This window comes from Callithrix jacchus, chromosome 11 (genome assembly GCF_049354715.1).
Source record: "Callithrix jacchus isolate 240 chromosome 11, calJac240_pri, whole genome shotgun sequence".
Lineage (NCBI taxonomy): Eukaryota > Metazoa > Chordata > Mammalia > Primates > Cebidae > Callithrix > Callithrix jacchus.
Genome location: NC_133512.1, coordinates 61,620,071 through 61,644,502, shown reverse-complemented (window position 1 = coordinate 61,644,502; position 24,432 = coordinate 61,620,071). Strand labels below are relative to the sequence as shown.

The 24,432-nt window shown below is 37.9% G+C and overlaps 1 protein-coding gene across 37 annotated transcripts in view; it reads left to right on the top strand.

Annotated features, from left to right (window-relative positions):
- Window positions 1-24,432, top strand: part of ADAM22 (ADAM metallopeptidase domain 22) — a 279,921-nt gene that overhangs the window by 160,730 nt on the left and 94,759 nt on the right. For all 37 annotated transcript variants that reach the window (XM_078342932.1, XM_054237345.2, XM_017975383.5 and 34 more), the window contains 3 exons: window positions 15,028-15,110; window positions 21,347-21,410; window positions 23,469-23,538. In XM_078342932.1, coding sequence (XP_078199058.1) covers window positions 15,028-15,110; window positions 21,347-21,410; window positions 23,469-23,538 — 217 coding nt within the window. The remainder of the gene's footprint in view (window positions 1-15,027; window positions 15,111-21,346; window positions 21,411-23,468; window positions 23,539-24,432) is intronic.

Below are 24,432 nucleotides of genomic sequence, written 5' to 3'. Positions count from 1 at the left end.
TATTCCACATAGCAATTAGATTTTTGGACAGACTAAATGCTGTTTTCTTGAGGTCCTGCTGTCTTTCTGATTAAATTAAAAAATTTTTTCAACTTCTTGAATTGTGTTAACAAATTGTACCCATTATTTGGTTGTGGTTTCTTACTCCAGGACAGATCTGTGGTTTGAGGACAGTAAAGCTTAGAGACTAAGAATATTGTTAGGGCTAGAAGGACCTAAACTCAAATCCTGACTTTGCCAGTTAATATATATGTGTCCTTAGACAATTTGCTTATGCCTCCTATACTTCATTTTCCTTATCTGTTAAACAAGACTAACATGGAACTCAGAGCTTTGGATGTGGGAAATACTCCGTAAATACTGATTCTGATATCATTGAGGTAAAGTGGCAATTTGTAAAGAATTTCTGGTGAAATCTTTGGTGGCTTCTATGCATTCTTACTGCTAGTTTCTGATTCTGCTCATGACTGGAAGCATGTCAGGATCACCAGCAGCAGTCCTCCACTTCCTGCTTCATAATGAGAAAATCTTCCACGCCCCTAGACTGTAAGTTCCATAAGAAGTTTCTAAGAAGCGCCCATGGGAACTTGTACTGTATTCTCAGCATTTAGCATAATATTTGTACCTAGAAGACAATAAGTATCTGCTGAATGAAAGAAATAAGTGAATGAATTAATCCAGGTGTTAGAAAATTAAGTGGTTTCTTTGTTCATCCAACTCTATGTCTGATGTGTAGGGAAAAGTCCAGCCTGGACAGGTCTGGGAAAGCATTTTATACCACCCACTATAAAAATGTACAGTGAATATGAACAGGAAAAATAAAAACTGATAGTGAGCCTTATAATCTGCTTGCCTAATGGCAAGCGCATCCTCCAAGCAAAGGCTCACATTCATGCGTTTCCTTTCTAGGATATTTTAGAGCCACATCTGATCAGTTTTAAGTCACCAAATACCAACAATTGGCCTGAGATTAAAATCTCTATAGTCATGAAATATTTTAGACATGATAAAAATGATGTATAATATCTTAACAGATATCCATATGTAGACTTAATACAGTTCAGTGTTTTGCTATATTAGCTTTTAAATTTTTCATGGTTTAAAAAAATCTACTAATTGGGTATCAGCATACCTCCTATTCATTTTTATTTTTATTCTTGCCTTCACTCTTTTACTTGATCAGTCTTGTTAGAATTCTTTGTAAATACTCTCTCCTCACCCCACTCCTGCCTTTTTTTTTTTTTTTTTTTTTTAAAGAAACAGGGTCTTGCTCTGTGGCTCAGGCTGGAGTGCAGTGGTGCGATCATAGCTCACTGTAAACTCGAACTTCTAGCAGTACTTCTCCTCAGTCTCCTGAGTAGCTGGCACTATAGGTGTGTGGTGCCACACTAGCTAATTTGTTAATTTTACCTTTTAGTAGAGACCAGGTCTCACTATGATTCCCAGGCTGGTCTTGAACTCCTGGACTCAAGCAGTCCTCTCGCCTCAGCCTCCCAAAGTGCTGGGATTGCAGGCATGAGTCACTGTGCCTGGCTGAAAATACATTTTGTTTTCCCCTAAAGAACCAGCTTTGCTTTCTTTACTATAATGTATTTTTCAATCATTTCTGCTCTTACTTTCGTAATTTCCTTTTTCCTATTCTATGAAATTTCTTTTTCATTTCATAATTCATTTAGTTAAATATTTAATTTATTGATTACCAATCTTTTCTATATGCATCTAGGAATGTAAAATTTATTCAAGTACCATTTTAGCAACATCCTAAAGTTCTGCTATATAGTTTTTTGTTTTTGTCCACATATATATATTCCATAAATTATACTGTGACATTATATGACTCGTGAATTATTTATGTTTTTACAAATAATATAATTATTTAAAAAATTGTATATTTGACATTTAAAAAAATTCTAAACATATGAGCATCTTTGTTGTTGTTTTTAAATTCTCTTTCTTTGTGATAAGTGCAGTGTACAAGATATTGATTCTTTAGAAGTTGGCCTGGTCTTCAAAAGAAAAATAACCTTTGATTTTTTAAAACAGATTGCAAATTATGAAACAAGGAGGGACTCTGGTGGTTCAACTCCCTCCTTAATTTATGGAAACATAAATAACAGAAATAGTGAATGATCAGCTTATGCTCATAGAAACACTTGCTAGGAAAAAAAAAACACTTTATATTCTTCATGTTTAGCATCACTCTTTATTAGATACAACCTTAAATACTTAAATATCCATGAAGGATATTGTTTGAGACCTCTGTAGTAATCTAACCCTTTTTAGATATTAATAAGTCCTGAGCTAATCCAAAATCATTCATGAAGAGATAAAAATGACCACTGAATGCTAATATTAACTGCTTGAGCGCAGCATGTAAGGCTCAAGGTGCAAAGAGGAGAGGATGCTGCAACCAGAATCTTTTTTTTGAGACTGAGTCTCACTCTGTCACCCAGGCTGGAGTACAATGGCACCATCTCAGCTCACTGCAATCTCCCCCTCCTAGGTTCAAGTGATTCTCATGTCTCAGCCTCCCCAGTAGCTGAGATTACAGGTGTGCACCACTATGTCTGGCTAATTTTTGTATTTTTGGTAGACATGATGTTTCACCATGTTGGCCAGGCTAGTCTCAAACTCCTGACCTCAAGTGATCCACCCGCTTTGGCCTCCCAAAGTACTGGGATTACAGGCATGAGCCACTGTGCCTGGCTGCAATGGAATCTTTTAGTGGCCAGAAATTTTCACTTTATCTTTCCTTCTTCAAAAAAGGAGTGGAGGATAGAATTGAAGTGAAACTAAGGGAGATTATGTTTATGGTAAAAGTGGAGAAAAAATAATTTCCTTTTTTTCTTATTTTATACCCTCATATAGTTATATTTCTTTAAAAAAATTTTTTTTAGATGTAACCAAAAAGTTATTCTTCCTGTATTTTAGGAATGCACAAATATGTTTTCTTTTTGTACAACAATCAACTAATCAGTTATACTTTTTCCTGTTAATAGTCAAACATCAACTACAGAATAAGGTTTCAGGTAATTCACATTCCTTATGCTAACAAGTCCATCTAGAGTAATACATTTAAATTTTATTATTTGTAAAAAGGTACAGTGATGTAGTGGTTTCCTGGAAAGAGTTGTATTTTCATGAGTTGGTAATTATGTAGTCATGGTATGTGGTCCATATTGATTTTCCATTCTCCCAAATTAGAACTACATCTCAGATTATCTGTTAAGTACCCTCCCTGCATTACAGTAATTTGTTGCTGAGCATTTTGTGGGAACCTAAAATTTTTAGTAGTCTGATAAAATATTTGTTATATTAATGGGTATCTAATGGTTACCTGACAGTTGCAAAATAATTTCTCTTAACTGGCCGGGCGCGGTGGCTCAAGCCTGTAATCCCAGCACTTTGGGAGGCCGAGGCGGGTGGATCACGAGGTCAAGAGATCGAGACCATCCTGGTCAATATGGTAGAACCCTGTCTCTACTAAAAATGCAAAAAAAAATTAGCTGGGCACGGTGGCGTGTGCCTGTAATCCCAGCTACTCAGGAGGCTGAGGCAGGAGAATTGCCTGAACCCAGGAGGCGGAGGTTGCGGTGAGCCGAGGTCGTGCCATTGCACTCCAGCCTGGGTAACAAGAGCGAAACTCCGTCTCAAAAAAAAAGAAAAAAAAAATTTCTCTTGACTATTCTGTTGTTAAATATAAGCAATTTAGGGATCTGTGTTTGACTTAATAAAATGGAATATTAGGTTTGCCATATTATTTGTGTAAAAATAATGATGAATATTTTAAAATGAAGAGATAGGAAACTAGAATCCTGGTTTTAGGTAATTAAGATATAGGTTAATTTTATTAGATGTGTGATGCCACGGTAGACACCTCCAGTTTCTACCACTGAACCAAGTTTCTTAGAAGGAAAACCCCAGGATTATGAATAAAAATTTACATGTTTAATTGGATGTGAGGTTTTAATGGGTTGAATAATTTACCCCAAAACACATGACTCCTAGAACCCATGAATATGACCTTATTTAAAAACAGAGTGTTTTCAGATGTAATCAAGTTAAGAAGTAGTCATACTAGATTAGGGTGGGCCCTAATCCAATGGCTGGTGTCCTTACCAGAGAGAGGTTTAGACATAAAGACACAGAGTTAAACACATAGGGAGAGCACTATTCAAAGGCAGAGGCAGAAATTGCAAGATGTGCTTATAAACAAAGGAAGAGTGAAGAATGTTAGCAGCCACTGGAAGTTAGGAAGAAGCAAGGAAGGATTTTTTCTTAGAGCCTTTAGAGGGAGCATGGCTCAGTCAATACCGTGCTTTCAGACTTCTAGCCTCCAGAAATGTTAGAGAATAAATTTGTGTTGTTTTGAGCCACCCAGTTTTTGCTAACTTGTTGCAACAGCCTGAGGAAACTACTAATAATACAGAAGTCATTTTGATTTTTTTATAAGTAATGTAAAAACAATTAGATTATATGCTGGAGGTGCCCTGAGCCTGCATACAAGAGGAGAAGGAATAAGTCCATGCCTTTTGGAAATGCACTGCTTCTCAATAGACTTTAACAATTGTTCATGTAGGTTACTTGTGAGTTGTAACTCCTGGGAACCACCCTATCATGGTTTTTGTACTTTATTGTCAAAGACTGACATACCATGGAAAATCAGTATAAGGAAAGACTCCTGAACAATAGAAATAGATTTTAACCTCACTGTATCCTTGGTGGGTGGCTGCTGCTGCTGCTTCTGCTGCTTCTTTATTCTTCATCTTTCTTCTTCTTCCTCCTCCTCCTCCTCCTCCTCCTCCTCCTCTCCCTCTTCCCCCTCCTCCCCTACCCCTTCTTTCTTCTTCACTCATGAGCTCATCAGAGAGTTATGGCCCCTATATTTTTTGGTGTTCACCATTTTTTAATAAGATTAACTCCTCCTTCATCACTTTTATTTCTATCCAGTGGTTTTCTACTGTCTTTCTTTTCCTTTCTTGTGGAAACTTTACTACAATAATATTCTTATACATCGTTTTCTCTCCAGTGGTAACCATATATCTTTTAAATGAAATTATTCTTTTTCATCAACTAGTTTTATCTCCTTTTAATTTTTTAAGTCCATGATCTGCTGAATCTTTTTGGTTTTTAAAATGTTTTTGATTAATGCTACAATATTCTAGTGCTCATCAATTAATATTGAAATAGTACAGAGATTTTTAATGACTATTTACCTTTAGATGTTGTTGCATGCTGTTTGAACATTTGTACCCTGAAATGGGGTGACAAACATTAATACCGAAAGGTGTTAACCAGTAGTGTATATGAGAGTTAAGTTACCTGTGATAAGATGGGCAGTATGTGTCCTATTTATCATTAGCTGATTTTTGTCTTGCAGGAAAATGGAAATGGGGGAATGGAGTCTTACTCTTAACAGATCTCTTAATTGTTAGGGGAAGATGGAAATCCAACCTCAACAACTGTGAAAGTCTGAAATTTTATCCTACTTATAAGTTAACAGATGTTAGCTTGCTGCAGTTTTTTTTTTTTTTTTTTTTTTTTGAGACAGAGTTTTGCTCTTGTTGCCCAGGCTGGAGTGCAATGGCACAATCTCGGCTCACTGCAACCTCCGCCTCCTGGGTTCAGGCAATTCTCCTGCCTCAGCCTCCCGAGTAGCTGGGATTACAGGTACGCGCCACCATGCCCAGCTAATTTTTTGTATTTTTAGTAGAGACAGGGTCTCACCATGTTGACCAAGATGGTCTCGATCTCTTGACCTCGTGATCCACCCGCCTCGGCCTCCCAAAGTGCTGGGATTACAGGCTTGAGCCACCGCGCCCGGCCCAGCTTGCTGCAGTTTTATCTATGCTGGCAGAAAGCAGGAGACTCCTGGGTCAGAGACAAAGGACTTTATTACTCTGGCATTGGCAATAGCCAGAATAGCAATATTTTCTTACACTGGTGTCTTGAGCCTTAATTCCCAGAGGGTAATAGCGGAAAGAGCCAGGTGACACCCGAGCACATAGTGCGTTGTATTACAACAAAGAAGTTGTGAATTTAGGAAACCTGAATCTTTTATAGTGGGAAGTAAATATGCCTGCTCCTTGCTTTGGAGGGAGATGGTCTCCATCTTCCCAAGCTGTTTCCCATACAAACATCATTGAAAGGATAGTCCAGAAGAATCTCAGGCAATAAGGGGTTCTAGATATTTATTATAGTGAAATATTACTGAGTAATCTTTCAGAATTCATTTCCATAGGTCACATTAAATATTACATTTTAATCATTTAAATTAAGCCTGATGATGTAAGAATAGTTTTGTTTTTAAGGCTTTTGAAGACCTATAATGCTAAGTTAAAGTCTAGGAAGTATTCATTTGTTTTCTTGGTCTTAAATTTTTGTATTTCATAGTTCCATATACCAAGAAAATGAATTTTGAGGATCAACATAGTGTTGCCATTTCTTCTGTTTTGCCATATATGAAAACAACCATCTCAAAACATCTAAAAACTATTTACAGTTGCTACCAATAAAAAAAAATGAATCTAACCACTAATGCAATATGGTACTCTGGATTGGATCCTCGAATAGCAAGAGGAAGTTAAAGGAAAAACTGGTGAAATCTAAATGTTCAGAGTGTAGTAAATGGTAATATACCAATGTTTGTTTCTTGAATTTGACAAATATACTAAAGAAATATAAGATGTTAATGATGGGAAAAACTGGGTGACAGATATACTATAATTCTCTATACCATCTTTGCAATTTTTCTGTATATCAGAATTATTCCAAAATAAAAGTTTATTTATAAAAGGAAAATAATTGATAATTTGAATAATAAAGATAAGGAGGTAAACATAGAACAAAGGACAGTTTTTAAAAAATTAAATACATTCAGCTTTATGAAAAAATAAGTGCACTATACTTATTTTTATCTTTTTGACAGGGACTAGTAAAGTTTTTTGAGAAGCATTAGTATAGATTTGTGGATCATTGGCATTTGGGAACCACATGATAGCTTTACTTAATTTTAATTTACTATAAAACGAGAGGAAATAATCTTTTCACTTTTCTTAGCCTTTAGAATCAGATACCATTATACTCTGTACCTGAAAAGATATTTAGCTTATGTCCTTTCTATGAATCCAGTCTGATTCTGCACAATCACAGATTATGAGTTTTAATTGGGATAGGTTGGTGGATCTTCTTTAACATAAAATTTAGCTTTTCTAAGAATTTCCATTATGCAGCTGGCCCTAAGGAGACTATCTATCTATCTATCTATCTATCTATCTATCTATCTAATCTATCAATCATCTATCATCTATCTAGTATTAGAGTTGGGGGTCTCACTATGTTGCTAAGACTTGTCTTGAACTCAAGCAAACCTTCCTCCTCAGCCTTCCAAAGTTCTGGGATTACAGGTGTAAGCCACCATGTGCAGCCTCCCAAGGAGACTTACAATTGGGAAGGTGGAGTGAGGATTGGAGGAATGCAGGTTCTTAACGTTGATGCCAATCAAGAGGGAGTTGAGACCAGGAAAGAAATGTGGTTTTGGTAGGCAAGCACCTGGTAGAACAGACTGCAGCCACCAATGTGTCAGGACAGTGTAAACATCTCAGGGTATCTAGGATGCAGTAGGGTTCAAGGGAAGACCTTACGTTCTGCAAGGTGGTATCAGCTAGAGCAGAGGTTCTTAACGATGGTAGCATACTGGAATCATCTGGGCAGACTTTTAAAATACGCAGGTCCCACCGTCTGGAGATTCTGATACAGTTCGTATGGGGTGAGGCTGTGTATTTTTTAAAAACAACTTCCCACATGTTCCTAATATGCTGCCAAGGTTGGCAGCTACTGTGCTAGAGCAGGGTGAGGAAGGGTCCCACTTGTGGAAGAGGGTGACTGGCATGAGCTTCCCAAACTGCATGGCAGAAGGCTGGTTCTAGGACAAGTGCCCATGGATAGGCAGAAGGCTATGACGCAGTGAACAGAGTAGGAGAACAAGAGTTGCAGGGGCAGGTGTTTTGATTTGGAGGTGCCTACACTGGCCCTAACCCTTTTAGCATGATCAAACCATTCCTATCTGCCTGTGACTTTCACAAAAGTAGCACTGAAATGCCAGTATCCTGGGAAACCCTTTGTCTGAGGCAAACTGGAACTTTGATTTTTCTAGCCTCTTTGATCCAGGCCAAAGCATTCTGCATCGTATCCTATGACCAGCACCAACAAAAAACAGCTCTGCTCTTCCTTAATATTCTTAGCTTACCTGTCACCTTCCATTATGTGTCTGATAAAGCCAGTTGCTTTTTGGGGAACCAGAAACAGAGTGGAGTATGTTCTTTCTGTGTCAGGAAGGGTCAGCTCAGGAACCAGTGTAAGATTTCAGTGAGCTCAGCGGTAAGGAGCTTCAGAGTCAGAAACAGGAGTAGTATAACGCAGTTGTTCTCAAACTTTAGAGTGCTGTGAAATCACCTGAAGGTCTGGCTGAATCACAGGTGAGTAGGCCTCATCCTTGAGCTTCTGAGGAAGTCTATAGTGAGGCTTGAGAAATTTGCATTTCTTTTTTTTTTTTAATTGTACTTAAGGTTCTGGGGTACATGTGCAGATCATGCAAGATTGTTGCACAGGTACACACATTAAAATGTGGTTTGCTGCCTCCATCCCCCCATCACCTCATCTGGCATTTCTCCCCATGTTATTGCCCCCCTCTGACCTCCTCACCGCCCCGACCTCTCCACTGCCCCCGCCCCTGCTGTCCCTCTTTCGGCACCCCCAACAGACCCCAGTGTGCAATGCTCCCCTCCCTGTGTCCATGTGTTCTCATTGTTCAACACCTGCCTATGAGTGAGAACATGCAGTGTTTGATTTTCTGTTCTTGTGTCAGTTTGCTGAGAATGATGGTTTCCAAATTCATCCATGATCCTGCAAAGGACACAAACTCATTGTTTTTTATGGCTGCATAGTATTCCATCGTGTATATGTGCCACATTTTCCTTGTCCAGTCTATCATCGATGGGCATTTGGGTTGGTTCCAGGTCTTTGCTATTGTAAACGGTGCCACTATGAACATATATGTGCATGTGTCTTTATAATAGAATGATTTGTAATCCTTTGGATATATACCCAGTAATGGGATTGCTGGGTCAAATGGTATTTCTATTTCTAGGTCCTTGAGAAATTGCCACACTGTCTTCCACAATGGTTGAAGTAGTTTACACTCTCACCAACAGTGTAAAACTATTCCTATTTCTCCACATCCTGCTATTGGTCTGAAAACCAATCTTTGAAAACCACTGGCGTTAATAACTTGATTTTGTAGCAGGCACACCTGGGTGTGACCTCTCTCAGTCTATGGTTTTCACTTGTAAAAGAGGGAAAATAGTATTCACCTCATCAGTCATCATGACCTATCACATAATTCACTAAACAGGATGTCCAGGATATGGTAGATACTTCCATTCTCTGAAAGATCTTTCTGTATCCTTTGCATGGGGAGTTTGGTATTGAATATTTTTAGAGTTAACAATTCCAGATGTGATGATCAAAATAATGTAGAGGAACATTTTACAACTATAAGAAACGAGGGGCCCTATCTCTTTAGAGATTCTGATTCAGCAGGTCTGAGGGAAGGCCTGGACATCAGTTGGTTTAGAAAGCCTACCATGGTACTTCTGCAGGTCAGTTTTGGGAACCACCATTTTGAGGAGTATTTTTCTTGTACAAGGGTTCTCAAGCACTGAATTTGTATTCAGTCATTTGGAGCATATTAAAAGATGCTGTTGCCTGGTCCTGTCTCCAGAAATTGTGATTTAGTTGGTTGGAAGTAAGTTATGGGCATTAGAATTTTAAAAACCCCCAGGTGATTTTGAAATGCAACCAAGGTTGAGAACCTCCGCTAGCATATTCCTGGAATAAGGAAAATGTGGAGTACTTGTTACAATGCAGATTCTTAGGTCTCACCTTAGCACTCCCTGCACAAACCCTCTGGGTGAGAGACAGTATCTGCGTTGTAAGTCAATGCCTTGAGTTGCTATTCTTAACGAAGTATGAGAATCACAGCTCCTGGGACACTGTAGCATCCCTAAATATTGCTTGACTACCTCTCTCACCATTTATATAGCACTTTATGGGGGTACTTTACATTGTTATCTCATGGAATCTCCTGCATATCCTTATGAGACAGCTGGGGTAGATGTATCTCTAGTTTATTTGTGAGGAATTGGATATTCAGGGAGGTTTTCTCCCCAGTAGCACGTGTGGGTATATGAACGTAAATCAGGCAAATGTGCTTCTCTGAAAGGAGACAATAGTCTACTGGAGAAGTAAGACAGAAACAGGCATTGAGGTAGGAAGAGATTGTAGTACAGTTGAAAAATACTAGGAAAATTCAGAGAAGGAGGGGTTGGCCAGAAGTAAATTATGAGAAGGGAATTTGAGAAAGCCATTTGGAGGAGGTGGTCCCGGCCCATTTTAGAGCTGTCAAAGTCTAGTTTCCTTTGAGGATCTTGATATAGGGTACACGACTTGTGGTATGTAAGACATAGAGAGCCTTTATAATTGATAAGATTTGAGAAGGTTGGTTTGTTAGTGGTCTTTACTGAAATAGGTAATTAAGTAAAATGCAGTTTATGATTTTCAAATACAGTGCATATTCTAAAACATATAAGTGCAAAGAAATACAATTACATTGGTCCCATTAGCTATTAATATTTAAAATACACCTGATCTGTGACCTCCCAGGTTCATGCCTAGTACGCTATCCTGCAGATATACTGATAGAAATGCACAGAAATATATAAAAGGATGTTTGTTGTAACATTATGACAGCAAAAAAGGAGATTATCTAAATGTCCTTTAGTACAGGACTGTTTAAATGAATTATAGTTCACCCCTATAGTGGAATAGTATGCTGTCATTGAAAAAATTCAGTATTGATGTAGAAGGATGCCAAGCTTACCCTAAGAAAAAAAAAGTCAAGTAACTGAACAGTGCAGTGTACTTAGTATAAACTGTTTGTGAACTGAAAATGATATGAGTATGTGTGTATATATACATCTACTTGAATATTCATAGACTTGACATGGTACACAAACTGTGTTGAAAATGCCTACCATTTAGAGGGTAACTACAGCTAGAATAGTATATGTGAAGTGAGTATTTTTATTCTTCACTATGTACCCTCTCAATTCTTAGAATTTTTGCACCACGTGTATTACTTTAAAATAATGGATAAAATAATTTATAAAATAAAAATATTAAATTTATTTATATTAAATTTAATAATTCGGTTTATATAAATTCAGGAAGCGCTTTAACATTAAGACTATCTCTTGGACTAAGAAAGATTTCTAAGCATGTTTAAACAAATAAAAACTTCATTACTTTTTAGTTTAAATAATTATTGACTTATGATTACTTATCCCTGAAAAATACTAGAGCACAAAAATAAACTTTCACCATGATTTCTAATAATTACATATGCCACCAGTTGAGACCTCAAGATTTGAACTGTAGTAATGCAAACTGAGATTTTTTCCCCCTGGTGTTTATGCCTCTGCCGAAGTGTCATGGAAACACTTGATAATGATTCAGCCATATTGAGTCTTTGCTTCATTTGCCACATTAGGCTTTTGTGCAGATGGGTCCTGATCATATGCTGTTTTTGGCTTGACTCCTATTTTTTCAAATCAGACATTAGTGAAAGATTGTTTTCCATTATTGAATCATCTGTATAACTCTCCCCAATATAATGGAGGAGTGTTTTTAAAAAATAAATTATTTTTCCTTCTTATGATTTAATGTGACATGTTTCCAGAGTTATGTTTTTGAAGAAAACTTTAGTAATTTAGAAAATAGTATGCGTTGACACTGACATATATTCTCATGACTATCATTTGCCATTGTTTTCTAGTCTGATACCATAAATCTCAAGAGTTATTTTTGTTTCTACTTCTCTTTGTTTATCTTTGTTTCTCCTATCTTTATGTGTTACTGTTCACTATGAGTCTTAGACTTCTAAGAGGAGAGGGTCTGATTTGGTTAGTCACTCTCCAATATAGGGAAACACTTATAGACAGAGTTCTGTCTTTATCAGGTCATCTCCTCACTGTTGACCTTAATGTCTGGCCAACACAAAGCTAGAGTGTTGATCTCTGATCCAATCAGATGTATCCAGGAAGTCAGGGGCATCTAAGCAATAATGTCCTCTCATAAACTCAGAATCTAATCTGTGGATCATTCACCAGTCTAACAGCCCAACACACACTTTTCTAACTTTGGTTAAATTTACCCTTAACCCTACTCAGAAAGTAGAATACCACACAACAGAATAGAAGAATAAACCAGCCTAGGGGAAAGTTTAGATTTGCCTTGCATAACTCACAGGTTCGAAGTTTACGGTAGGGGAAAGGACACAGGCCTTAAATTCACATAAAGTTTTCATCCCTATTTGGCAACTTCCCAGGTAGACAGCCACAATCTCAGATTGTGGTTCCTATATAGAATAGGAATAAGAATATTTCTTTGTAGGATTGATATGAAGATTTAATGTAATTGTGTATGTAAATTGAGTAGGAACACTAATAGACACAGTAATTAAAATATCAGCAAACATTTGTTGGGTACTTCTTATGGGCCAAGCATTACTCTCAACCATTTATGTCTATTAGCTAATTTAATCCTCATAACAGCCCTATGAGATAATTTTCTCCAATTGACAGATGAGAAAACTGATGCAGGGGCAGTCTTTGTAATTTAAGATTACACAACAGGTAAGGGAAGGAGCCAATAGCTCATAATGTTAACATCTACGCTAGTACTCTCTCCTGCATATATACTGATAGAATGCCCAGAAATATATGAAGGGATATTTGTTGCAACATTATGACAGCAAAAAAGTAGATTATCTAAATGTCTGTTAGTACAGGACTGTGTAAATGAATTATAGTTCACCCCTATAGTAGAATATTACAGCCCTCTACATGAATTCAGTGCCCCATGTTCTAGTGTCAAGGACTTGTTTCAGCCTCCAAGTCTCTGTGGCTTTCTGGGTTCCAGTCCCTGTACGAACCAGATGTGAAGTACCACCCTATCTTCTCCATTAAATGCAATCACAGCCCTCAGTTCATGATGGTCAGTGGCTCCCCTGGGAATTTGGAGGTGGTTTGAGGTCATGCATTGCATTGTGTATTTAAACTGCTCTCCACCACCACCCTCCAATGCTGAGAGTTACCAGCTTCTGTGGGATTATCTCACAAGGATCAGTAGTCTTGGTCCAGGCTGCTTTCCTTGGATTTTTGATGAAGAAAATATCTTCAGCCTGTTACATCTCCAGGTCATCCTCTTCTCTCTCCTCCATTTGTGAAACTCTGAACATTTTAAATAGTGTTAGTCCTTAAGTCTTACTGTGAAGTAGGTAACATTTGCCTCTTGAAACCACCCATCCTATCAGTCCTTTCTGTTTCACTCTTTCATATCTCAGTGAGTCAATTTAATTAGAAGCTTTCAGCTACTGAAGAAATAGATCAGTGAGAGAATGGGAAGAGGTCATTTAGAGAAGAGCTTCTCAAACTTTAATGTGCATATGAATCAAGTATGGACTTGTGAAGTGTAGATTCTCATACAGTAGGTCTGGGGTGGAGCCTGAGATTCTGTATTTTTAATGAGCTCCTAGTGATGTCAATGCTGCTGGTCTCTGAACTGCACTCTGAGTAGTAAGTATTTAAAGGTGACATCCTAAGATGGCAGAGGATTTACACCTAACTTTTCCAGGCACGGTTAATCCAAATAAATGAATCTCTCTTAGTAGAATTTTGTTAATGCAATTGGATGCTAAGAGAAACTTCACAATTTAAAACCCTCCCCATAAACTGCTTACCACTAAAGCCATTGGTGTTTTGAGAAAAGAATGGTATGAACTTGTTATCTGGTGGTCAAGTTTTGATATAAACATTGTAAAAACAAGCATTTCCTCCATCAGTATAATTTAGTGACTCTCAAATCATTTATACCCATTTTTACTTAGCTTTGTGTGAAAGAGCATTGCTTTGCTGCTGCTCATGGTTGAGTTTCTTTTTCTCTCTTATTTTTTTGAGACAGTTCTCACTCTGTCACCCAGGCTGGAGTACAGTGGTGCCATCTCGGCTCACTGAAACCTCCACTTCCAAGGTTCAAGTGATTCTCCTGCCTCAGCCTCCCGAGTAACTGGGGTTACAGGTGCACACCACCATACGTGACTAATTTTTGTGTTTTTAGTAGAGACAGGGTTTCACCATGTTGGCCCGGCTGGTCTCAAACTCCTGACCTCAAGTGATCCACCCACCTTAGCCTCCCAAGGTGCTAGGACTACAGGTGTGAGCCACTGCACCGGACCATGGTTGAGTTTCTTATAACTAAAAAGACAGATGATTAAACTTTGGTGCAAGGGCCGCATATGTATTCCCTTTCTTTTCTTGTCTTTTTTTTCCTTTTTTCTTTTGAGACAGAGTTTTCACTCTTTTTGTCCAGGCTGGAGTGCAGTGGCATCACAGCTCACTGCAGCTTCGAACTCCTGGGCTCAAATGGTCCTCCTGCCTCTGCCTCCCAAGTAGCTAGGACTACAGGTACATGCCACCATATCCAGCTAACTTAAAAATTTTTTTGTAGAGACAGGTTCTTGCTGTGTTGCCCAGGCTGGTCTTGAACTTCTGGCCTTAAGTGTTACTCCTGCTTCACCTCTGGAAGCATTGAAATTATTGACACAAGCCACTGTGCCTGACTCCACATATGTATTTCAATATCTCTTTCTTTGTTTCTCTAATATTACCTACATAAAAGAAAGGTTAAGTCAACTTTTATTTCCCTGTCTTTTGATTTGGAGCCAGCTCACTCAGAGTGTTTATGAATAATTCCGTTAGAAATGGTTTAATAATGCTCATCTGCATAATGAAATGCCATACAGAGCTCTAGATGTGGATGGAAGTGCATTGTGAGTAGAAACTCCTATGAAGTGAAGCAGCTGATTCTCCTTGTGATGCAAAGGCATACGTTCTTTATTTCTGTTTTCAGGGAGGAGAGCACTGTTACTACCAGGGCCATATCCGAGGAAATCCTGACTCATTTGTTGCATTGTCAACATGCCATGGACTTCAGTAAGTGTTCAAAAAGTTATTTGTACTGTTTATTTTTTCAATAATTTATTTTCTTTATTATGAATGTACTATAGTGGACATCCCTATTTCGTGTCAAGAAATAATTTTATATCAGTGATGGATCTGATTTGTTTCTCTTTTGTGTTTTATAAACCAAGCAGATTTTTCAATTAGAGTTGCAAATGGCCGGGTGCAGTGGCTCATACCTGTAATCCCAGCACTTTGGAGGGTTGAGGTAGGCAGATCACCTGAGGGCCCGGCCAACATGGTGAAACCCTGTCTATACTAAAAATACAGAAATTAGCCAGGCATGGTGGCAGATGCCTGTAATCCCAGCTACTTGGGAGGCTGAGGAAGTAGAATCACTTGAACCTGGAAGGTGGAGAGATTGCAGTGAGCTGAGATCACGCCATTGCACTCCAGCCTGTGGGATACAGTGAGACTCAGACTCCAAAAAAAAAAGAAAAGATAAGTTCTACATTTTGCAAAAGAAAGAAAAAATATATATTGTCAAGAAAAAAGGACAAGAAATATACACTAAGAAGATGCTAGACTCCATCTCAAAAAAAAATTAAATAAAATTAGAGTTGCAGAAAACAGAGGCTTTGGAATTTCACAATGATACCTTAAAATGATATTTGAAGTATATCTCTAATTTCATATAAATTTAGACAGGAGTGGTTTGGGTTAACTTCAGTGTCTGTTTCTGTGGATGCTTAGCCCCTTGATACACTCCTACTTTTTGATATTAGTTTTTATATTTTCATCAAATAATACAAATTTTGGTAAATGAAACTTACGCAAAGAGATAAGGCTGCTGGTGACTCGACTTCTTACACAAAGAGAAAAAGCTGCTGGTGACCTAAGAGCTCATATGCCTTTGCCCTTTTTCTCAGCCAGAATCCCACCTAACTCATAGCAAATTTGTGGGAGGGTCTGTCATTTCTCAGAGATCTCCAAGGAACAAAGTTCATCCTTCCTCAGGGCCTTGCTTCCTTTCTCATAACCTTCACTATCCAATAATGTTCGTTGATGTTTAACATGGGAATACATCCACTTCCTCCATCCTGTCGATAATGATGATGCACAGGTGGTTGTTTCTTACTTGTTTTATAACCCTTATAAAGCTACAGTGTCATTCCTCAGCATTCTCTTTTAACTAAATAATTTCATTTCCTTCTTGTTTGCTTTTACTTTTTGGCACAGAACAAGCCAGCACTTTAGTTTTGTTAAATTTTTGTTGAGAAACTTTAAGATAATTCTTTTTTGTTGCCAATTAGAGATGTGGCTTTTCATCTAACAAGCAGTTACTGAGTGTCTCCTGTGTGCCAGTCCTATGAAAATTAAGGCGATTGAAACACAAGTCCTGGGAGCTCACAGTCTCATGGGGAGGCCAAGTCTAGCCCAATTTCCTGATGTGGAACATTATATATATATATACACACTTTTTTTTGAGAGAGAGAAAAAAAAAAACCGGGAAAAATACAAGCTAAGCATTGTCCCTGAAGAACAGGTGGCACCTGAGGGCTCCAGAGATATTCCACCTGAGGATGGTGGAGTGCAGTAGGCTGGAATAGCATATCCAAGGGAGAGTATGACACCGACAGATCTTAAATCTAGGAAAGAGAGCTAATGGACACAGCCAGGAAATCTAGCTAGTCTGCCTGAGTGACACCTCTGATCAGGATCTGGGAGTAATCATTTTCGGCAGAAAGGAAAGACGAATATAAGGATAAGTTAAATAACCAGAAACAGGAGGCCATGTGCCTGAGAGCATGGAAGACTTCCATTTCCTTGTTTGTGCTAAAAGACTACTGTAAATAAATTATTTGAAGAAAGAGATTTTTACAAACATGGAATCCATGCTTAATATCAGACCATCTCTGTTTTATTAGGAAAAAAACATTGAAGTCCTTTTCAGCAGTAAAATTGTTACATATGAGCTGAAGACAAGCACATCTGTCACCTAGGAATAGTACAGTGAGACCTGTCCACACTTGTGACAGCAAGTGTATATTGGAGGGAAGAGTGATGTAAAAAATGAGATATTTTTCCCCTCTCTCCCTCTTAAACTCTCAATCCAAAGTCTTAGTGTCAGCATCTTTCTTAGTACTTGTTTCAGTCTGCCTTGTGGTTTTCCAAATGGACTCGATATTGTGAGAATCAGAGAGAAGATATTTATTCCTTCTAAGGGCTATAAATGAACCTGAGAACAGAAGAATGATACCTGCTACTAATCCTACTATAGTTATGTAAAGAAGGATTGAAAAATAACTTTTAGGAGCTTGTATAGTAACTGGATCAGAAATAGAACTCAGAATTCTGCCTTGGTTGTTTTTTATTTTTTATTTTATTTTACTTACTTATCTTTTGAGACGGAGTCTCACTCTGTCACCAGGTTGGAGTGCAGTGGCTTGATCTTAGCTCACTGCAACCACTACCTCCTGGGTTCAAGCGATTCTTGTGCCTCAGCCTCCTGCGTAGCTGGGATTACAGGTACCTGGCTAATTTTTGAATTTTCAGTAGGGATGGGGTTTTGCCATTTGGCCAGTTTGGTCTCAAACTCCTGACCTGAGGTGATCTGCCCATCTCAGTTTCCCAAAGTGCTGGGATTTCAGGATTATTTTAATTAAGTAAATTGTACTTCTGCTTTTAGGAATGTTTTAATTTAAAACTAAATAAAAATAGAAAACCTATTATGTATCTTGGAACATTGTCAGAATTGCGTACGACCATTTTAGGCTTTCTTAGGCATTTATGAGCATGCAGGATAAATATACCCTTCTACCATCTTGTTATTTAGTAATCATTACTTCTCATCTTGGCTTTACCTTCTGAACAAAAATTTCTGGAAGAAATATTTTGGGGAGATGTTATGAAATATTGAATAATGTATGTCAGCTCAATTACAGTGGTTTAGATATGAGATGTATTTTGTCATCCATGACTCATCCTTTATGAATTACCAAGTGCGTATTGAGGTTTTTTTCATTTTTGATTTATTAAATTCAGTTGAATAACATAAAGAAGGGAAAGTCAGATTCATTTGTCTTTACCATTCATTCTTTAGAACCTACAAGCTCACATTTGTTCAGATTCAAAGGACTGTTAGGCAGTGTTTTGGTGCTCGTGTGTTTGGTGTTAAGGACAAAAATCCTGTAACAATGGGAACCTTAAATAATGGAGTTAAGTGTGAATTTATTGCCCTCTTGTGGAAATTTGTAAGAATGGCTTTTTCCTTTGAAAATCTTTTTCTGATACAGCTTTTTGAAATTTTAGTTCAGTTGATCTGTGACAACTTGGTCCTAGCTATAGATTTTTATCAAGTATAGACTGTTATAGACTCAATGTAAAAATTAGTATTTATATAAAAAACAAAACTATTTGAATCCTTAAAGCATATAAAACACATGTTTTTTTTTATTATTAAGGAATTAATAATGAAAAATATTGCTATCATTATGATATAATCATAATGATATATTGTTATCATGATATAATAATGATATATTGCTATCATTATATAATCAATGATATATTGCTATGATAAAATCAATAATCATATGATAGCAATAATGAATTGCTATCATTATAGCAATCTAGAGTTTTTGAGGTTAGTGTCAGAATCTGTCTTTATATTGCCTACATGATGTTTAAATCCAATTAAAAGAAATGACTTTCCCATTGGACATTACCCTAATATAAGGATAAATAACACTCAGTACTCTTTTAACAAAATAATCTTCTTGCTACTTTGTTGGTGTTGCCACATGAATTTTGGCAAAGTGTGATGGTTTCATAGGAATTGCTGGATCGCTCTGGCCAGTTCTCAGCAAGAGTAGAGAGATGCTGCCTGCCATATTTGGTCTACTGTTTTGAAAGGCTCCCTCTCTGACTCCTTGGGCACATATTGTCGGTAATATCTTACAGACTGCATCTGTTTATCTTTAAGTTCCAAGTAGAATGTCATCCAAATTCAGAAAGTACATGTGGCTGAAAACAGTGCAGATATGAGAATAATCATTTTGTGAATATATAGAAGTGAAGGACATGTAGAAGATGTTATAGCAGGAGTGAAAGAATTTGGATAGAGGCAGGACTTGGAGGACATTATAATTACAGCTCATGGAAGCCAAGCAATTTCACTAAAGCGTCAATGAAAGACAAGTACTAGTTTATGTTTAGCAGCTTGGCTGTCATATAGTCATTTCCACCAGAAACTAAAAAGGTACTACAGAAGCTCATAGCTTTGCTACCCACAGATGCCTGAATGATAAGACAAGTTTCTTTAACATCATAAGGGGCCTGATCTTAGTATAAGGATCATGTTCTTCTAAAAGCAACAGCTTATCAGAATCTGTCTGAGTAGGAGTTGAGGCCATTTGCATATTTAAATGCTCTCCAGAGGATTTCTCAGATGCCTGCTAGCCACCTCCAGCCTACAAGGTCCAAAATGGAACTTTTTTTTTTAAGAGACACAGGGTCTTGCTCTGTCACCCAGGCTGGAGTACAGTGGCACAATCATAAATCACTGCAGCCTTGAACTCTTGGGCTCAGGTGATTCTCCTACCTCAACCTCCCAAGTAGCTGGGACTACAGGTGCGCATCACCAGGCCCAGCTAACTAAAAAAAATTTTTTTTTGTAGAGAGAGCATCTCGCCTCTCACTATGTTGCCCAGGCTGGTTTCAAACTTCTAGCCTCAAGTGATCCACCCGCTGTGGCCTTCCAAAGTGTTGGCATTCCAGATGTGAGCACCATGCCCAGCTCAAAATTGAAATCTTGAATGATTTGCATCCTTCTCTCAGCTCCCTGCTTCCCTAGGCGCATCCTGATCTTTCTGTGTCCGTCCTCTCCCCTGCTTTTTTTTGAGACAGAGTCTTACTCCATCACATCCTTTTTTATCTTCTTAAATGGCTACTCCATTTTTCCATTTGCTCAGGTAAAAACTTGGAGTCTTCACTAACTCTTCTCTTTTTTACATACTCGGTTTCAAATTCAACAATAGATTCTGCTGGTTCTGCTTTCAAAATATATCCCAAATTTGATCAGTTCTCACCACCTCCATTATTACTGCTTTGCTCTAAACCAGCATCTTCTTTCACCTGGATTATTGCAGTAAATTCCCTGCTTCTATCCTTCTGTGCTAAAAACCATTGTAACACAGAAGCTGGTGTGATCATTTTAAAACTTAAGGAAGACTGTGTTTCCCCTCTGCTTAGAACCTTGCAGTGACTCTTCACCTCTCTTAGAATCAAAGCTAAGGCCCTAGGAGGTGCCCACTTAGTATGGCCCCCACAGCCCTCTGGTGCCATTTATTGCCCTTCACCTGATTATTTTCTACCCTAGAATTTATTACTATCTAATATATTTATATATTTATTGTATGTCCTTCCTATAATACTCATCAGCACCACAAAGACAGAGAATTAATTGGTCTGTTTTGTTTGCTATTGTATTCCCCAGCACTTAGAGCAATGCATTGTAGGTGCTCTGTAAACACATGTTGATTGAATAAATGAATGCATGAATGGAGGTAGATAGCAGGTTGCAAATGGGGTGTTTATGGTCCCATCTGTCTGGGCCATATTCCTGCTTCTGCTTTTGCTGGTTAAATAATTTGGTAAGTTGCTTTATCTCTTTGGGCTTCTGTTTCCTTACCTGCAAAATAAGGATAGTCATTGTACTTCCCTTGTAGATTTGTGGAAAAGATTAAATGTGAGTGTAAAGTATTTAGCTTGTGGCAAGTTGTTCAAATGTGTTAGCTCTTCTTACTAGAGCATCTTCCATGTGTATGTTAGATAGGTCATTCTCAGTAAAGTCCCTGAAAACCTGCATCAGGATCACCCGAGACTTTTTAAAAATGCAGTTTCCTGGGTCCCAGTCCAGAAATCTGAGAAGAATCCTGAACGACCTGTGTTTTTACTAGCTCTCCAAGTGGATTTTTCATATTAAAACTTAGAATTCTGTGTTAGAAGGAGGAGTAATGAGCAACAGCTACAGCATGGCAATCCTGAGCATGGGGTCAGGTGAGGATGAGGTGACTATTTATAAGGAATCAGAAGGAGGGACCTTTCCCTCTCAGCAGTGTGTGTGGCATGTCTGGAGGTGATGGGTGGGACTGGGAAATGAGCATTGAGAAGCAAAATGGGTCCTCTGGCTGCTGCTGATTTTAAAATGATCTTGTTTTGGGGTGAGAGTCGATAACCATGCCTAATTATTTTCTTGTCCTTGGCAGTGGGATGTTCTATGACGGGAACCACACATATCTCATTGAGCCAGAAGAAAATGATACTACTCAAGTACGTATTTCTTTTATTTGTTGTGGCAAATGGAAATGTTTATGCTGAGAGCTTTTTTCCTCCCACTTTGTCTCTATATTTCATTTTTATATTTTTTAGCTCTAGGATAGTAAACATATGTACAGATGTTCCTCGATTTATGATGGGTCTATGTCCTGACAAACTTACCATAAATTAAAAATACCATAAGTCAAAAATGTATTTAATACCCCGATAAATGCATCATAAAGTCAAAAACATGTAAGTTGGCGACTGTATGTTTTAAACTAAATGTTGAGTAAGTCAAAACCACAATTGTTTTTTAAAAAATTTCTTGCCAGGTGTGGTGGCTCACGCCTGTAATCTCAGCACTTTGGGAGCCTGAGACAGGTGGATCACCTGAGATCAGCAGTTGGAGACCAGCCTGGCCAACTTGGTGAAACCTCATCTCTACTAAAATACAAAAATTAGCCAGATGTGGTGGCATGCGACTGTAATCCCAGCTACTCAGGAGGCTGAGGCAGGAGAATCGCTTGAATGGCCTGCCACTGCACTCCAGCCGGGGCAACAGAGTGAGACTCTGTCTCAAAAGAAAATAAAATTCTTTCTTTCTCTTTTATATTGCAAATATGATACTTTCCCTTTGAGGTGTTCTGAAACCTCTATTTCCATCTCCACCCTAATGTTTTATGATCTGTCTTAGTCTGATTGGGCTACCATAACATAATACTGTAGACTGGGTTGCTTAAACAACAGAAACTTGCTTTATCACGGTTCTAGGCACTGAAAATTCAAGATCAGGGTGCCAGCAGGGTTGACATCTGGTAAGGGCTCTCTGCTTGAGTTGCAGACGGCTGCTATCTCACTGTTCTCATATGGCAGAGCGAGAGTGAGAACTCTGGTTGTCTCTTCTTCTTATAAGGCTACAGCTATACTGAATGAGGGTGTCACCCTTATGACCTCACTTAATATTTATCACCTCCTCACAGGCCTTATCTCCAGACAGAATCACCCTGGGGGCTTGGGCTTCAATATGAGAATGTTGGGGACACATATATATTCAGTCCATAACAGATGAAATCCACAGATCTGTGATTTTTCACCCCTCCTCTCTTTTCTAGATACCAGATTTTTCTCTGTTGTCTGTAGCTTTTAAGGCCCTTTGCTGATGAATTTTAGAGAAACCTGAGTCTTCGTAATTCTCTCCCTCACTTTAGTTGAAACGTTCATTTCCCACAAATTAGAAGAAGTTGAATTAATGTTATAGACTACAGAGAAACATAATACACTTTCATTCTAGCTCTGTACATACAAATGTTCTTCCTTTTATCACACAACATTAGTCAAACAGAGAGACAAGTCCCTTCAAGGAATGTACGTGGTTCTGTCACCCATAAACCATCTTGTCTGGGAAATTCTCTGTATTGTATATTATTTTATGGATACCCACTGCTGCCTGTCCTGTCACTTTGCTTGATGGTATGATTTTTGTAAGGTAACTGGCTTACAAAAAAAAAAAAACTGGCTTACAAAAAAGAAAACTGGCTATTTATGACATTCCAGTTTTTTAAAATAATTCAGTGAAGTCAGATGAAATTATATTTGAATGTTTATTAATTTTGTAGAGGAAAAATGTGCCTTTTTATTTCATGCTTTTTAATATAGCTTGTATGACACTTGCATTTCAGAACAGGGTCCATGGACTTTTAGCTCTGTAGTCTTTGCCTACCAAAGCGATCTGACTTTTAAAAGGGTGAAAGGAACCAGTAATAAAAAAAAATTAGCGCATTTGCCAAATGTTTTATTTGTCCTTGGGGCAATAGATTCATTCATTTGTTTTCCATTACTGTAGGCCTTGGCTTCTCTGTGTAGACATTTTTCTTCTAATTGGATATTGCTCTGGTGCTGGGAGAATACAGGAGCGAATAGGAGGGGCTGGGCAATGGTTCATCGTCTCTCTAAACCCAGGAGAATGCATAGACAAGCTGTGGTTCGTTTAAGCGTCTCTAGCTAGGTTTGCCTAAGGCTGGAGATAATCTGGTTGTACATGCATAATCACTGTTGCTTGTGTCATTTCAGGAGGATTTCCATTTTCATTCGGTTTACAAATCCAGACTGTTTGAATTTCCCTTGGATGATCTTCCATCTGGTATGATGTTCATTTAGTGACTTTTTATTTAAAGGACAACTTCAGTAATTTATTTAATGCCTTAGAACTAATCTAAATGTAGAATATCATTAGCCCACACCTGCTTTTGATGTTTTTAGAGGAAGAGCGAAGTCACATGAAGAGGGAGAATAAAATGAAAACTGGCCTTATGGATGAATTTTCAAAGATGTGGAGGAAAACTTAAAAAAAAGTTATGATTCAAAATAAGGCATTAGAGGAGAGACAAGATTGAAACAAGAATTGGTCTGTGGAACAAAATACATACAAATTCACTCTTGGTGAAATACTGGTCTTATAAACATGGGGATGATTTTTTAATCATTTCCCTATTGGTTGTTTTTCTCATCTCTTTTTTACTCTAGCATTTTAAGAAAGAACTATTCTAGGTTAACTTTTGTTATCATTATCTGCTATTTGCGAAATTAGTCTTTTCTTTTCATCTATACCTAAATAGACCTAGATTAATTTAAAAGTGTTTGTCTCCCAAGATTACTTCTGATTTACTGTAATGTTAGAAGAAAACAAGAAATAGACAAACAAATGTCAAAAATACAAATTTTGTGAAATATTTTCAAAAGTAAGCTTATTTACTTTAGGTTTAATGAATGGACCTAGCAACTGATGTTGCTTCAAGAGTTGCTTCCAAGTCCACATGACAAGAAGGGCAGTGCCTGTATACTTCGCCCTCCTGCAGGGTGCGTTTGTTTTGGCTTTGCTGGGCTTGCTTATTTTCTCTTGAAGACAGACAGCACTCTGAATATCCTATGTAGTGAGCCTTGATTATTCTAATTTTTTATCTCATTTTAATCTTTGCAGCAGCCTTGTAAGATTGATGTTATTCCCGTTTTGTAGATGAAGAAACAGAGCTTAGCT